The sequence below is a fragment of the Perissodus microlepis genome, chromosome 4 (assembly GCF_051167445.1).
Source record: "Perissodus microlepis isolate ML-2025 ecotype Zambia chromosome 4, ASM5116744v1, whole genome shotgun sequence".
NCBI classification, from domain to species: Eukaryota; Metazoa; Chordata; class Actinopteri; order Cichliformes; family Cichlidae; genus Perissodus; species Perissodus microlepis.
The window spans coordinates 11,370,734-11,388,155 of record NC_140464.1 but is presented as its reverse complement, the minus strand read 5'-3'; the positions used below and the strand labels follow the sequence as shown (position 1 = coordinate 11,388,155).

The 17,422-nt window shown below is 37.9% G+C and overlaps 1 protein-coding gene across 1 annotated transcript; it reads right to left on the bottom strand.

Moving 5' to 3' along the window:
• Window positions 1-2,745: 2,745 nt before the first annotated feature.
• LOC146388393 (myosin heavy chain, fast skeletal muscle-like) lies at window positions 2,746-12,909 on the bottom strand. Its single transcript, XM_084924843.1, has 39 exons — window positions 12,691-12,909; window positions 12,450-12,593; window positions 12,208-12,364; window positions 12,065-12,092; window positions 11,866-11,977; window positions 11,680-11,772; window positions 11,529-11,592; window positions 11,269-11,367; window positions 11,079-11,182; window positions 10,847-10,985; window positions 10,627-10,745; window positions 10,386-10,535; window positions 10,131-10,301; window positions 9,720-10,026; window positions 9,248-9,324; window positions 9,083-9,170; window positions 8,873-8,990; window positions 8,636-8,759; window positions 8,421-8,557; window positions 8,061-8,316; window positions 7,665-7,907; window positions 7,359-7,535; window positions 7,107-7,252; window positions 6,927-7,017; window positions 6,452-6,841; window positions 6,217-6,343; window positions 5,971-6,089; window positions 5,583-5,779; window positions 5,307-5,490; window positions 5,058-5,223; window positions 4,800-4,924; window positions 4,398-4,706; window positions 4,089-4,292; window positions 3,881-4,006; window positions 3,624-3,794; window positions 3,384-3,488; window positions 3,201-3,296; window positions 2,954-3,085; window positions 2,746-2,763 (listed from the first exon to the last, which is right to left on the bottom strand). The coding sequence occupies exons 1-39, from the start codon at window positions 12,892-12,894 to the stop codon at window positions 2,746-2,748; spliced, it is 5,817 nt and encodes a 1,938-aa protein (XP_084780969.1). The 5' UTR covers window positions 12,895-12,909.
• Between the last annotated feature and the right edge of the window lie 4,513 nt (window positions 12,910-17,422).

Here is a 17,422-nt window from a genome sequence, read left to right as displayed (position 1 = left end):
CTTTGAAGGCAAACCTTTCCATCACACTCTTTCTAGTATTTCTACTACTGGGCCAGTAGTTAGGAAGCATTCAAAGCATTTTTATCTGAAGAAGTACAGCTAACTGTGGCAATCTGCTAGCAACCAGTGCAATAACTAGGAGGTTTTTGGTACAGAATCTTCTTTGAATCCAATTTCACCTAGTTAAGCCAACAACCTCACAAAGTGGCTAGAGAAGAAATAATTTATGAACCTTTTTAAAATAAATAAATACATTTTAGATAAATGTGTGATTGAGCAAAGTGTGTGTCATGTCATGTGAGAAACCTCTGTAAATGTTAGACATAATTTAATGAAAGCTGTTGTTGAGTGCAAGGTAAGAGACAGGTATTTTCAGAAGCTTGGTAGATCAGCAGGTTGGCACGCTAGAAAAAGAGCACACCATATAGCTAAGGATACAGCAACAAGTGAAGCACTGCAGTTTTATACTACAGGCAAGTGTAAATGGGAACAAGGCATGCAAGCAGAGCCAGGGCTAGCCTTGCCCACTTCTTGGAGGAAGTAAGTAAAATTAGTATTACTTATGCCTACACACATGTTAGAAGGACAGACAGGCAGAGCAAGAAGAGGAGTGAAAAGGAGAAGGCAGGTTAATGCCTGAGAGGACAAGAGGAACCATGACATGGATTCACTTAACTCGAACTAAAATCATTAATTAATTGACCAAAAATATTAATAATGAACTTCTGCATAAGGAGAATCTGTATTCACTCATCTAATTGTGTTCCAGAATGGGCTGCTTTTTGTCAGTCACTTCCCACAATGTCAAACTCAATTCTATCATCCTCACTCAATGTTTCAGCCATTTTCACGTTCAGTGAGCCAGGTAACCTCTATTCCCTGTAGTTTAAATGTCAGTGCTTTTCTATAATTATGCCTTTGAGACATTCTTATTTACAAAATCCAATGCTGCCCATTTTATCATTATGGGGAGAAATCCTGTTGTACATCCCACCATTGCTGGGACACTATTCTGTTATGTTGCTGAAGTGAAGTTTCATCTCCAAACAGTTTATTAAAGTTTATGGATTTGGTTTGTTGTAAAACTGTGTGTTATTCTGTAACTATTTTATTTCCAGTTAGTAGTGTTAATTGGTTTTTTTCTACTATAAAATGACACATGACTGCTTATCCCTTTAATGTTGAGTCTGTGGAGGGCTATTTTAATTTACTTTAACACTATTAATAAGAACAAAAAAAATAAATTATACCTGATTTTTGGTTTTTCAATATTTAAGCAGAGACTGTACAGTTATAATGTATATGATATGCTATAACGTGTTGAATAAAATAAACCAAAACTAAATATGTTAACATATGATCATTCACGAAGGTTTAGATTTCCTTTCTCCCTTCTATGTGTGGTTAAAGGTAAAAAACATTTTTTTATAACATAATCAGCCTATGCACGTATATATGCCTGCGTCACCTTTTAAATATATATATATATATATATATATATATAATCAGCTTTAAATCTCTTTACATGTAACATGAGATTTGCTGTGGAGGAGATATCAGATTTTGTGAAGGCAGCATTGGATTTATTTGATGACTCGTCACATTATCAGTTTGGGTAAGCTATATAGTAAGATCAAAAATAGAAAGGAACCAACAACTGTGGCTTTATGTGCCAGCAAGCATCAACAGGCAGGCATCTGGAGTACAAATAAGGTTGTCAGTGTGCATGTGCAATTTTAATGGGAAGCAGAGTATATTGAGTTTATCTCTATATCCTACAAGTACTAGTAACTTTAATTTAAAGACTTCAGATAGTACACTATTGTACAGCTTTTAATGTAACAGCTTTTAAAAGCCCCAGAAATTAAAAAAAAAGTATTGCATAGCATGTATTTTATTCTTTAAACATGAACAGTTTTGTTTTTCTCCATGATCAGTATAACATGATGTCTGTGTTTATAAACCCGTTAAAAGCATTCATTAATGCTGACAGCATTAAAAAGTCCAAATCAGGCATCTTTAGGTTTATTTATTTGTGAACTATGTTTTATTGAATTTGTGCTAATATTTAGCTTACAGGGAGAGCTTTTAACTAATTAAAGACTGTAAATAGTGCACTGTTGTAGCGACACATATTTAATGTAACTGATACAACGTGATTTATGGCATTAGTGGGCAGAACTTTTAAAACTCTATCCAGAAATTTATAATCTGTGTCATATTATCTAGTGTGTATAGATGAATATAAACTAATTTAAACAGTGTAGGCCTACAGCTCTGTTCTTCTCAAATATATGATACTGAAAGTATTTCTTTAATATTTAATTATTATCTTATTTGTTTAAATGATATGACAGTGGGAATTAATTGTCATTCTAAATGGACATTTTGCTTATTATAGAGCATTTATGTTTAAATAATCTTAGGTTATGTAAGATATGGTTTCTTTAGTTAAAGCTAACCTTGCTAGCACTGATAATGAAAGCTAGGATGAATGCTAAGCAGAGGTGCTGTCCTCATTTGCTAAATGTCCTGTAAGTATAAATGATGATTCTTCTGAAGAAACTACAGTGTTGAATATTATATTTTCCAATGTGACTTTTGTAAAATAAAGAAAAAATTATACTGATTAAATGTAATGAAGTCACAGGAAAGAGTTTATTGAATTAATACATTGCAAACAGACAATTTAGCAGCTGTTTCATATTTTATGAACGCTGACAAAAGGTTCCAAATAGATGTCTCTTACTCAGCACTTTCACCCTAGAAAAAAAAATCATAAAAAAAATCCAATTATTCAACACATATTAACATTTTACAGGTTATCCCACGTGATTTTGCAGAAGGACATAAACTAAATTCTATCAGTGTATACAAAATTAATAATAATAATATAATATAAAAGATAATCTATCTAAAGACAACTAATTTAAAATGGGATCAGATGAATTACCTTTCCAACATCACGGCTCTTGGCTCTCAGTTTGTTGACCTGAGATTCAGCAATGTCAGCACGCTCCTGAGCTTCCTCCATCTCATGCTGGACCTTTCTCAGTCTGGACATGTGGGTGTTGGCCTGTTCCTCCTGTTCAGTATTACAGTATGTTGGATTGTTAAAAAAATATCTGATCATTCATGAGAGCTATATTTACATAATTAATCATCTTTCAATATTTAAGGTCACAAAACATTTTACTCACAGCCTCCTCAGCCTGTCTCTTGTAAGCCTTGACTTTGAGCTGCAGCTTGTCCACCAGATCCTGAAGTCTGACCAAATTCTTCTTGTCCTCCTCAGTCTGCATAGATAGCAAACTGTTATTTAGAACTGGAGAAGAAACAATTTAGGAAATTATGAATTTCTAGATAAATGTGTAATTAATTACCTGGTAGGTGAGCTCCTTCACTCTCCTCTCATATTTGCGGACTCCTTTAACAGCATCAGATCCACGTCTCTGCTCAGCTTCAACTTCAGCTTCCAGTTCACGGACCTTTAATGCCATGATAAATAATCAGCTTTTAATAAATATTAAGAGTACAGAGAAGAAAATGGGTGGAGATCATGTGATGGAATCAAAGTGTTTTTTCTTTTTAAATATTTGAACAATAGTTCAAGAAAAACACACCCTGGACTCCAGTTTCTGGAGCTGCTTCTTGCCACCCTTCATGGCGAGGTTCTCTGCCTCATCCAGACGGTGCTGCAGGTCCTTGACTGTGACCTCCAGGTTCTTCTTCATCCTCTCCAGGTGAGCACTGGTGTCCTGCTCCTTCTTCAGCTCCTCAGCCATCATGGCAGCCTGAAAATATGGGTGGTATTGGCATTATTGATCAAGCATGAACAAGAATTTTGAAAAGATAAGATGCTTGTAAAGTACTAACTTACATCAGTGATAGCCTTTTTGGCCTTCTCCTCAGCATTTCTTGCTTCTTGAACAGCATCATCCACCTCACCCTGAACCTGGACAAGGTCAGCCTCCAGCTTCTTCTTGGTGTTCAAAAGACTGGTGTTCTGAATGAAAGAGAAACAGTTTTAATTATGTGATTCTCACTCTCTTATATCACAAAGTTCTTGTAATGTAATGAATACCAACCTGAGAGTGAAGTAGTCCAACACGCTCGCTAGCATCAACCAACTCCTGCTCAGCTACTTTGCGTCCTCTCTCTGTCTGCTCCAGAGCGGCTCTCAGCTCCTCAATCTCAGCCACCATCAGACCATTTCTGCGCTCCACCATGGCGACCTGCTCCTTCATGTCTTCCTGTCCTCTGATTGCGTCATCCAGGTGCAGTTGGGCATCCTGATAACAAGCAAGCAACCATTCAAAAAAACAAACAAACAAACAAACAAATGCAATTTACTCTGTCTTACTTGTTAATTGAGAGAAAATCATCTACCAACTCACCTTGAGCTGTCCTTGGACATTCCTCAGTTGTTTCTGGGCCTCAGCAGCCTGTCTGTTGGCATGGCTCAGCTGAATCTCCATCTCATTCAGGTCTCCCTCCATCTTCTTCTTGACTCTCAGGGCATCATTCCTGCTCCTGACCTCAGCATCAAGAGTGCTCTGCATGGAGTCAATCACCCTCTGGCTGTTCCTCTTGATCTGCTCCATCTCCTCGTCCTTCTCTGCCAGCTTCCTGTCAATCTCACTTTTAACCTGGTTTAGCTCAAGCTGAACACGAAGGATCTTGGCCTCCTCGTGCTCCAGAGTTCCCTTTAAATAAAGGTTTATTTCAACATAAACTGGAGAAGGGATACGTTTACAAATTTAATTACAAACAAAGTAAATTTTTATAAAATACATTACCTCAGCTTCCTCCAGAGCTGTCTGAATTTCAGACTTCTCAGTCTCAACAGTCTTCTTGGCCTTTTCCAGCTCATGGATGCTCTTTCCAGTCTCACCAATCTGCTCAGTCAGATCTGAGATCTCCTCTACAGAGCAAACACAGCCAAGAGTTTTAGTACTTGGAGCTGATATATGCAAATGTTTTTGCCACAACAAAAGCTGTAAATGAATATAAACAGTAGAATCATATCCATATGATCTATAGCAAGATAAGCATACGCTGCAGGTTCTTGTTCTCTCTCTTCATGGTCTCCAGTTGATCCAGAGCCTCTTCATATGAGTTCTTCATCTTGAACAACTCAGTGCTGAGAGAACGAGCCTCCTTTTGGGCTCCTTCCAGCTCTGCCTGGCTCTCCTCATACTTCTGCTTCCATTCTGCCAGGACCTATGTTATTGTAGGTTAATTAGTTGGTTGTTATTATGGGTGTATCCCTCTTCTTATTATATTAGTTATGTTTAAAACTTTACCTTATCAAAGTTCCTCTGCTTCTTGTCAAGGTTGGCAGCCAGAGCATTAGCTCTCTCCACATCAATCATGAGGTCCTCCACCTCACCCTGCAGCCTCTGCTTGGTCTTCTCCAGTGAGGCACACTTGGAGTTCACAGCCTCAATGGATTCCTCAGCCTCCTGCAGGCGCTGGGCAAGCTTTTTCCTATCGTTTAAATAATTTTGTTTTTATTAAGGCTGAATTGGTTGGTTTTAATTCTGAAAACTAATTTAAACAATGAAAGTACCATGACTTACTTGGCCTCCTCCAGCTCCTCCGTGCGCTGGATAGCATCAGTCTCATATTTGGATCGCCACTGAGCCACCTCACTGTTGGCCTTGGACATTCCTCGCTGCAGCTCAGCCTTGGCCTCCTGCTCCTCCTCAAACTGCTCTCTGAGCAGATCACAGTCATGGCGTGCTGACTGAACAGCATGAGCCAGGGCGTTCTTGGCCTTTTGAACACAATCAATGTCAGATGGACAATTTTAATTAAAATCAATTTTAAAGTCTAATGCTGAGAGGATGAGATATTTAAATGGTAACAACTAGGAACCAAATTAGAGGACAGTCGAACTGATTTAAAACCTATGTGTTTAAATTAGTAAGTGCTATGATATAAAAGAAGACAGAAAATAGTTCAGACCTTCACTTCCTCCTCAACGTGTCTTTTCAGTTCCTCAATCTGCTGAGTGAAGGCCTGCTTGCCCCTTGTGAGCTGAGAAATGAGAGCTTCTTTCTCCTCAAGCTGGCGACTGAACTCACCTGAAATTAACACACATAAATTAAGCCTAATTGGTTTAATTTTATCCACTGATTGATGGTAGTTTTACGTCAACTCAATGTGAATAATTTCCAGGGACAGACTGTTTTTTTGTTATACATCACTTACCATTCTCTGTTTGAAGTCTCGCCTTCTGGGCATTAATGTCATTCAGCTGACGAACATTCTCATCATTTTTAGCTTTGAGTTCACTTAGTTGATCCTCAAGAGTCCTGCACATTTTCTCTAAGTTGCCCTGTCAACAAGTAATGTCATATCCATGTTAACAGTTAATGAGAATCTCCTTTAGAGGTCCTGAAATGTAAAAAAGAAAAAATCTGTTCTCTATAAATAATGTCCGCACCTTTGCTTTAGCAACAGCCTCCATGTTGCTGGAGAGGTCATCAATCTCCATCTTGTACTCGCTCTTCTCTTTCTCCAGCTTCTGTTTGACACGCTGGAGGTTGTCGATCTGCTCTCCGAGCTCTGCAACAGTGTCAGCCTGCTTCTTACGGAGAGCTGCTGCAGTAGCTTCATGCTGCAGAGTTGATTCCTCAAGATCACGACGCAGTTTCTGGAACTCAGCCTCTCGCTTCTTGTTCATCTCAATCTGAGCAGCTGTTGCTCCACCAGCTTCCTCGAGCCTCTCGCTGATCTCTTCAAGCTCTCTGGAGAGGTCGGCTCTCTGCTTCTCTACCTTAGCCCGAGCTGCCCTCTCAGCCTCAATCTCCTCTTCCAGCTCCTCAATACGAGCCTTTAAGGTAATAACACCACAAAGACTTACTGAGTTGACATGTTTTAGTTTCACTGAACATAATATTTACCTAAAATAATGGTACCTGGAGTTCTTTGATCTTCTTCTGAAGTTGAGCACCAAGAGACTGCTCATCCTCAATCTTGCTGAGAAGTTGGCTGATTTCAAAGTCTTTCCTTGATGGAGAAACCAAGAGATTTTAATTGTCACAGTCTGTATGATTGTCTGAAAATGGCATTATTAATAACAGCAAACAAAATCCTACTTTTTAATTTTCTCATCAGACTGCTGCTTGTCATTCTCCAGATCCATTATGGATTCCTGGGCCAGTTTCAAATCTCCCTCCAGCTTCCTCTTGGCTCTCTCAAGGTCCATGCGGAGCTTCTTCTCTTGCTCCAGTGAACCCTCAAGCTATAAAGTCATGTCAGTTGATTCAAGTGGTTTGAAAGACAATGATTCACTAACAAGAATTCATTCATAAAAACACAATCATCAGCCATTAAAATGTTTTTTTTACATCATCAACTTGCTGTTCCAGCTTTGTCTTGGACTTGGACAGAGTGTTGACTTTGTCCTCCTCTGCCTGGAGATCATCCAGTGTTTGCTGATGGGCCTCTTGTAAGGCTTTCTTCTCCTTAGTTAACTTGGCAATTGACTCATCTTGAGATGCCATCTCCTCTGTCAGGTTTTTCACCTGAAATAAATAATAAATTTGAATTCCCCATCAAAGTTAACAAATTAAAATAGCAAAATAAGACATTACAGCATATAAACATATTATGCGCTTGAATTTTAGTGAACACTACAATCAGTACGAACTGACCTTGTTTTCTGTGGCATGTTTCTCCTTCTCCACTTTGGCCAAGGTGAGCTCCAAGTCATCAATGTCCTTCTTCAGCTCAGAGCATTCATCCTCCAGCTTCCTCTTCTTAGCAGTCAGCTCAGCATTGATTTCCTCTTCATCCTCCAGTCTCTCACTTGTCTCTTTGAGTTTGGCCTCGAGCTGGATCTTGCTCTTAATGAGCCCCTCACACCTTTCTTCAGCATCAGAGAGATTGTCAACTTCCTACAGTACACATTGAACACATAATAATATCATTCATGGTCAGTGTACCATGTATCATGTATATTGTGATTTGTTGTTTTGTAAAACTGCATTTCACTTATGGCAGATGTATAGATTTCACATTACTGCACTTGGTTTTTTTTTATTACTTACTGAAGCCACTTGAAGTTGCAGGTCATTCTTCTCCTGCAGCAGGCTGACCATCTTCTCTTCCAGTTCCTTCTTCTTGGCCAGAGCAGCAGCCAGGTCTGTCTGCATCTTCTCATAGTTCTCCTTCATGTTCTGCAACTCCTTCTCAGTCTCAGCACTCTTCAGAAGAGGCTTAATCTTGAAGTACAGTTTCAGCCATGGCCAGTTCTTGACATTCATGAAAGAACGGATGTTGTACTGGATGGAGAAGATAGCATCTCTACAAAACCAAACATGAGAGTGTTACTTTTAGTGTCGTAGGATCTTAATATGAGGAAGGAAATATAAAAGAGAATACAATAGAGTTTAGTATGATAATGTTACCTCCTCTCCATCATCTTCACAAACTCTTTCCTCATGACGTATCCTCTGCAGAGAGCCTGAGTCATGGTCACCAGCTCAGCCAGTTTCTCATCTCTCATCTCCTCAAGAGTGCCCAGCAGACCAGCTTTGAAGAACACCTATTTAATCATTGAAAGCATAAGTACAAGTGCAAATGGACAGTGTTTTTTAATGTCTATTAATATAATGAAGTGTACCTTAGTGTGCCCAAACTTGTACTGTGTGTGATCCACATCAATGGAGCCAAGCAGCTTCTCTGAAGCTTTCTTGTTGTCAATGAACTGTCCCTCAGGGATGACGCTGGCATTCAACACTTTGTATCTTTAAGAGAGAATCAGGTTGTTACTTAGATTTTTCTTCCATCATATTCAAGTTTGTCCTTTACAACAACCATGAAACCATTTCTGCTTTCCAATATTGTAATGTGCTGTCACCTCTGCTTGAAGTCACCATAGAGGATTCTGCTGGGGAAACCCTTTCTGCAGATTCTGATGCCCTCCAGTACACCGTTACACCTCAGCTGGTGGATGACTAGGGAGTTCTCCATAAGACCTGACAGTCAGAAATTGATTTTTTTCCCCAAAACTTTTTCTTAATATTACAATACTACAATGTTTTGTGCATTTAATAGTACTGTGGGGTACCTGGGGTCTTTGTCTCATTGGGAATCAAGCAACGGACAAAGTGAGGATGAGTGCTTCTTAAGTTGGTCATCAGCTTGGCCAGATTCTCCTGTAGATCAGCATCATTAGGCTAAAATATTTATATATAAGCTTTTAAACTTCTTAATAATATAAATCTATACATACTCTGAAAAGCGCAGAGACAGTCTGGAAGGAACCACCCTTCTTCTTACCACCCTTCTTGCCACCACCACCAGCAGCCTCTGTTTTCATAAACATTGAATTTAAAAATTGGGAATGGAGAAATGTTTAAAAGTGTAGTCTTTTAATAACTAAATGTAGTCCCCATAACAGTAATTTATTTACATTAACTTTATCTGAGTGAGTTTCATATTTCTGAGTATAAAAAATGTCCATCATCTAGAATTTCAATGTACATTTACTCATTACTACCCTTAAAGCTAATAATACAAATTTACCAATTGTATTAATTTTGCTCCCCTTCTGGTAGGTATAATATGAAATTTCTATTATAATTGTATATTCAAAACTTTACGTATTACATATTCACATTATTCAAATATGCATGCATATGCATATGTAAATCATCTATACTGGATACTTGTTTTGTGATTACTCCATCATCTTTGTTTCTTACCCTCTGCTGAGGCATGGGCTGCGTACAGGAGGCACAGCAGTTTGTTTGAAGACTTCTGGTAGAGCTGCACAACTGAGTCATTCAGTGGGTCCTTGTTCTTGTCCAGCCAGCCAGTGATATTGTAGTCCACTGTACCAGCATAGTGAACCAGGGAGAAGTGTGCCTCAGCCTTGCCCTTTGCAGGCTTTGGCTTCTCAAATGCCTTGGTCTTGCCAAGATGCTGATCGTGCAGCTTGTTCTTGAAAGTTGTGTCAGAGGCCTTGGGGAACATGCACTCCTCTTCAAGGATGGAGAAGATGCCCATTGGCTGAGAAAATGTTACCATATCAAATTTATCATTATAAATTTGTGAATTTCAACAGAGGTAACATATGCAACCACATGTACATTTCTTCCAGAGCAGCTGTTTACCTTCTCAATAAGCTCAATGCAGGCAGCCAAGTCCATACCAAAGTCAATGAACTCCCAATGAATGCCTTCTTTCTTGTACTCCTCTTGCTCCAGGACAAACATGTGATGGTTGAAAAACTGTTGCAGTTTCTCATTGGTGAAGTTGATGCAGAGTTGCTCCAAGCTGTTGAACTGTAATAGTACAAACATGTCTAACTTCATGGCAATAGAGTATTTAAAGTTTAAGAAATGTGGTGAAATGTTTCAAGTACTCACATCAAAGATCTCAAACCCAGCGATATCCAGCACTCCAATGAAGAACTGTCTGGGCTGCTTTGTGTCCAGCATCTCGTTGATACGGATAACCATCCACAAGAACATTTTCTCATAGATAGATTTGCACAGAGCCGAAACAGCATTGTTGACCTGGCAAACAATAATTTATAATTATACAAAACCATATGAATACAGCTATAATGTTTATAATATGATATTATGAGGCCTTTTCATTAATTACCTGTGGAACGGTCTGACCTTTGGTCACCATCTCATTGCCAACCTTGACTCTTGGGTAGCACAAAGCTTTCAGCATATCAGCCGAGTTCAGGCCCAGTAGGTATGCAATCTTGTCAGCCACTGTTGGATTGGAGTATAATACCTAATTAATATGCAGTATTTCAAGTATTTGTAAATTATAGAAAACTTTCACAATAAAAATTATATTATTTTCACAATACCCTCAGTGCCATCAGGTTCAGCCTGCTCTTCACGCTGCTTCTGCTTGAATTTCATGTTGCCATGATGCATCACAGCACCAGTCAGCTTGTAGATGCTTAACTTCTCTTCAGCACTAAAGCCCAAGATGTCAATAGCAGTCTGTAAGAAAAAAATGAAATCAGCTATTAATAAATAAAACAAAAGAAGATATTTATGGTTAAGTATAAGATTCTGTGTCAAATGTGATTTTACATCTGTTGCAATGAACTCCTCCACATCATTGATGCTCTTGACAGTGATTTCACCCTGACTGATCATTGGATAGTCATAAGGGTTAGTTGTGATCAGAAGAGCCTCTGAAATTAGAAATTAAATTCGTGAGGTTTTGTTGAGATCTGGCATTTAATGCATTGAAAATTTAATTTTTTGTGTCCCATCATACCCAGGAGCTCAGGCTTGTGGCCTGTCATCAGCTGATAGAAGATATGGTAGCTCCTCTCAGCAGACAACTGGAAGGTGACACGGGACTTCTCCAGCAGATCTAAGAAGAACAAAGTCATTTAGATACTGTAGACATTTGACATCACAGACAAACACATTAAGCTCAAGCCTGTTTCTAGATATATTAGTCTGATTCTCACTCCCCAGTGTTTGAATAAATTTAAGTGATTAATTAAATAAAAAAATCTGTCACAAACTTACATGTTTCAATATCAGCTGAAGACAGCTTGCCAGTTGTGCCAAAGTGAATCCTGATGAATTTACCCTAGAGATGTAGAGCTTTATTAATATTGCCTTTCATGAGAGTAAGTAGTAAAAAGCTCATTTACATTAACTCGTTTTAATCACTTACAAAACGAGAGGAGTTGTCATTCCTCACAGTCTTGGCATTACCGTAGGCCTCCAACAGAGGGTTGGCAGCAACAATCTGATCCTCAAGAGAGCCCTGCAAGAATATATTGTGTTTATGTGAGCTGATCTTTCAAAATTGATTTTCTTTTTCTGTCACAAAGACTTTGATGCAGAATAAAGAATCTACCTGCATTTTGCCAGGTGTTGGCTCAGCCTTCTTACCACCAAGAGCTGCAATTGTTGCAAAGTACTGGATGACACGTTTGGTGTTGACAGTCTTTCCTGCACCAGATTCTCCACTGGGGTTTATGGGATACATTGTTAAATTTAAGCTTCAGTAACTTAAAGTTTTTATAGATTTTGCATACAGTTTGTATTATACTCACGTAATCAGGACAGACTGGTTCTCCCGATCTAAAAGAAAGACACACAGCACAGAGTTCTGATGTATCATCGATTCATCATCAACGATTAAATGCCATCTGTCTTTAATTTGTATTTAAAAGTTTTAATAGTGAATTGATCTTACCAGTGAGCATGAACTGATAGGCATTGTCAGAGATGGAGAAGATGTGGGGTGGAGCCTCAATCCTCTTCTTTCCTCTGTATGCTCCTACACATGTAGCATCATATACAGGAAGCCACTTGTAGGGATTGACGACAACGCAGAACAACCCAGAGTAGGTCTGTATCATAGACAATAAATATCATTTAAACATTTACAGACCAGCATGATACTTTCCTCTCATGCACAGCAATGTGAAAACTTACGTAGATCATCCATGATGCATAACGCTCTTTGAGGTTATACAACACAGATGGCTCATTAAGGTGGGTCATCATGGCCATGTCCTCCATCTTATCAAACTTTGGAGGGTTTCTAGGGTGGATTTCATCTTCCTTTACAGTGACCGTCTGAATAGATTTTAATGATCCATCAGACAACATCATCTTTCACAGTTCGGCATTATATATTTAACAAACAGATAAAGTACATAGATTATTCATCTACCTTTCCTCCGTCTGTCTCAACAGTGGCTTTACCACCCTCCTTCTTGACGAGTTTGCCCTTGACATACATCTCACCAGGATCAGTCACAAAGAAGGCCGTCTTGGCATCAAATGGAGCAGTCTGGGCCTCAATCCTCTCCTTTTCTGGCTTGCGGAGGTAAATGGCCGCTGGGCCGTACTGCTCCATCTCCGCGTCTGTGCTCATGGTGGCACTTTACTAAAGACTGAAAATATGACCAAGTGAAACATAAATCATATGTTTAGTGCACAACCCATAATTAATTTCCATTGTTTTAGATTTATGGAATTTACCTCAGGTGATGCAAATAGAAACTCCTTAATACCCTGTGTACGTCAAGGTGCTATAAAATATGGTAAAAGGTAGATGAGTGCAAGTTTTACATTGTTTTGTAAGTGTTTTAAAGATTCAAGCAATCTATTACAAACCCCCCAAAATTGTGGAGTGAGTAAAATAATATAAGTAACTGAACACTAATGCATGCAATACATTATTTAATTAACAATTAGAATAATCGACAATGACATACAATTTGACTCTTTTACTCTACTCACCCGCCTTGGATGCCTGTCAGTTAGAGCAAACGCTCAGAGCTGCTGCTTTTATACACAACAGCTCTGCCTCCTCAGCATTTGCGCTCTTCTCAATTTGGTCAGGAAATTCTGACACCTACGTGCTCGATATAGTAAAAAAGAAGTTAATTATCAAGTTTGATTTTTCTACATATGTATGTAGGATTTTACAAAGCTTTATGAAAAGCACACACAGATAAGCACACACATATATATAGTTTACAGACATACAAATATATATATATTTGTAAATAAATTAAATAAATAATACATTATACATATCTATCAATCTATCCATCTATCTATCTATCTATCTATCTATCTATCTATCTATCTATCTATCTATCTATCTATCTATCTATCTATCTATCTAGAAGGGACAGTTTATGGCTGTATATAACAATATACACTTAAGTATAATCTCACATATTAGTTACATTATACTTAAATTGCTGCATTTCTTTCTTTTTGAGTGCAACAGAAACACATCAAAAGTATTTTCACAATCAGTTTAGCTGCATTTCTTGTTGAAATAAATTATTTTAGTGATATATTTTTTAAGGTGATTGTGCTTATAAATATTTAGCACACCAGTAATTTCTACAGTAATCCTAGTGGTAAATTACAACAGTGCACTGCATGGTTTGTGAATTATTTATTCCAATTAATCTTGAAGGTAAACTGATATTAAATTGAGTTTATACTAAGCTTATACTTGTGCAAGTAATTTTGATGTCATAGCCAGTAATGAGTTTTATATGTGGAGGAGTTTTGAAATGCCACTGGTGTATAGTTACAGGACATAAAAATCTCACACATCGGATATAAAATTCAGGGCAAGACTTTGTGTTAATGCCAGACCGGTGTTATATATCTCTACTAGGGACATAATGCAACAATGATAATTTAATACCAGAAAATTATTTGTTATAAATACTGTTAATGTATATCTCTAATGAAAAAAGAAACATACAACTGTTAATTTTTTATTTTTTAATTATGAATAAGTGATAAATGATTAATGGAATGGAAAGTCTTGGGTCATAACCGGATTACCTTTCATTTCCAAGTTTTGCACAGACGTGGGTTAATATTTGCCGTCTTACCAGAAGGTCATGAGGTACCATGGTCAAAAATAAATCCAGCAAAGCCAAGGAGCAGGGATTCGTGTTTGGCATAAGACAAGGATATATTTATAGGACACATTTAGATATGTTGTTAACAACAAATCCCAGCCTGAAGGACATTTATCATCTCAACTTGTCTATTTAACTTTCAAATGTATTTTCTTAAAAAAGCATGTGTATGTCTGTAAGGTAAGTTTATTGTAGAAAACAATACAAAGTAAACAATAAAACAAAACCAAAAAACCTGAAAAACTTAAAATATGCTGTGTTTATTCATCGTAATTCCAAGAGTCAGGTAAAAATGCATGAAAAATGAGTCGATAAGGAGGGTTACAACCAAAACAGCCAAAAATGATCTATTTCCTCTTTTTAGCCATGGTATTGCCTAAGAACACATTATATATAGTGTTACAGACTATAATGTGTTATAATGCAGTGAAGTGTTGTAATGTTTTGTAGATGTACAGTGTGTTTAATCTCGAAATATATTTGTGAAATACTACCACAGTTCCACTGTACCTCTGGTTTTATGAGCACAGATAAGTCACTATGGCTTTTGCTTCTATCAGGAGCAAGCACACTGACATTTCTTGAGGACAATAGAGCTAGAAAATGAACTTAGTTAACAAGTAAGGCAAAAGTCTTTGCTTAGGTGATATGCTGGGAGCAGGGGTGTTATCAGTTTTCATCTGTTCTCTTCTTTCCATATCTCTCCAATAACAGCTCCTTCTGTGGCATACAATTCCTGGATGAAAGGGAGATGAGTACATGCCCAGTGACTACTTACAGTGCCTCTTGAAAGTATAGCACTTCACTTGTTCTGTATTGTCTGATGTTACAGCCTTATTCCAAAATGGATTAAATAATTTTTTCACATTAAAAATCACCACAAGTAAAAGGTTTTGCTTGAGATGTATTAAAAATAATGAAATAAAAATATAAGGTAAACAAGTGTGGCAGAGGTGTGGTCTCGGGTCTGCTACAGAGGAGGGGTGACGCAATGAGCTCAGAGGGAAGGCACAGAGGCGTGGTGGGAACAGGTGCCTGGGCAGGCTGATTGACGATGGGTCTGTGTTTTCTGCTCTAGTGATGGCTGGGCAGAAGTGAGGTAGCGACGAACCAGGAGTGTCTGTGTCCTGGGCTGAAAGGCTACGAAAATCGCAGTTTGTGTTGCCACAAATAAAAGGGCTACTGCCCAAATGTAACGCCAGTGTGTGTTCCGGGGTCCTGTGTCACAACATGCATTAACAGTAGGGGTGAGTTTAAAACATCAGTTTCCTGATTCAAATCGATTTCAGTTTGAATAATTCAATATTTATTGATTCATTAAATCCTGAGCTGATTTTTAAATATAAATGTATTTTGCCACAAATGCCAGAATCTCAGTTTAAAGCTCACAAAACCATTTCAACAATCGCCAAGCAGTTAAAACTGCAAACATTTAAGAGCAGGTAAATTGATTCTGCACAAAGATGTAAACACAAAGTGCGACCATTGGGTCGCGTACACGGACATGCTGTCAGGTGCTGAAAGCCTCACAGATTCTAAAACTGCAGATTTCGTCACTCTTCACCAGAGATGGGCAGTAACGCGTAATCTGATTACTTTTTTCAAGTAACGAGTAAAGTAAGGGATTACTATTGCAAAAACGGTAATTAGATTACCGTTACTTTCCCGTAGGAACGCTGCGTTACTGCGTTACTAAAACCGTGATTCTTTTGCGATTTTTCATGACAGTGACGTAAGCGAGTGCGCCCTTTGTGACAACAGCTGTGTGCAGATCAACAATGGATAATATATCGAGTGCGGGAGAGAGTATGAGCGTGCAGCGTTTAAAGCATGGAAGTACTGACCTTACTTTGAGTTTGATTCCATAAAAATTGACAAAAAGTACAAAAAAAAGCACATTAGAATCTGTTGTGCGTGGGAAGAAAACTTCTTTTTACAGCGAAAAAAACCCACTAAACAAGCACCGAGTGCGCAACGACGTAATGGGAAATTCACAGAGAAACTCGCGGATTCTTCAACTGACCGCTGTGGCACACCTGCACCAGGGTAAACCTCTGCCTACCCCACTCCTGCTTTACAGGTGAAAATAGAGCAAAAGGACTGCTAGTCTTTGACTTTATTTATTTTCTGCTGTGTTTTACTTGCATCTATTTGAAAGACTGAGTGTAAACACAAAAAATATTTTATTTTATGTGCTGGAATGTGCAGAAAATAGGTTTAAATGTTAAACTAATTTATTCAAGTCAGAGAATGGTGCATATAATTTAATTTTTGCTTGATGCATAAAGTTAAAAGACTAAAACTGATAAAACAAGTTAAAAAAAGATACTTTTCCATTTGATTACATTTTGTACGATGGATTATGCAGAAAAAGTAGAATTGGGCTGAAAGATCTATCGCTTTATCACCTCTTCAGGTTGTAAATCGTGTTTTTAAAAAGTAACTAAGTAACTAAGTAATTAATTACTTTTGAAAATAAGTAATCAGTAAAGTGACGGGATTACTTTTTTGGGGAAGTAATCAGTAATTAGTTACTAATTACTTTTTTCAAGTAACTTGACCAACACTGCTCTTCACTAAACCAACAGCAAAAGAAGATCAAAACTACACTTCACATTTGAAAAACATCATCATGAATTCCCTCGTACTTTTGCTGTTTTGCTTCCGCCATAATAAAATCACACTTCCTAGATGGCTCTTTCTCTCTCTGTGTACTTCGGGACCAGTTTACCATCAGAAACTGCTGTTTTCTGCATTATTTGCTTGCTTATTACGCACCAGTCTTTCCTTGTCTACAATATTTTTTTTTCTCATAAATGGCCTCCAACAAAAGGCCTAATTTCTGCTGTTCAATACCGACGAAATTTTAACTTTTACAAATTATGCCAAATTGCAAAACACTTAGCTATGTCGCTAATAAATCTCTGTAACTTTGGTCTGCTTCACTTCAGCAGCATCAGGGAATGTTCATATGTCGATTCATGTTTTTTTTTTTCTTCAATTTTT

Bases quoted from the DNA above. Each gene is read 5' to 3' on its own strand.
- LOC146388393 (XM_084924843.1), bottom strand. From the start codon at position 12,894: ATGAGCACAGACGCGGAGATGGAGCAGTACGGCCCAGCGGCCATTTAC. The intron at 12,594-12,690 runs GTAGATGAATAA...AAATCTATTCAG, and splicing joins TTGAGACAGACGGAGGAAAG to ACGGTCACTGTAAAGGAAGA. The intron at 10,746-10,846 runs GTATTGTGAAAA...CCAATCCAACAG, and splicing joins TGAACCTGATGGCACTGAGG to TGGCTGACAAGATTGCATAC.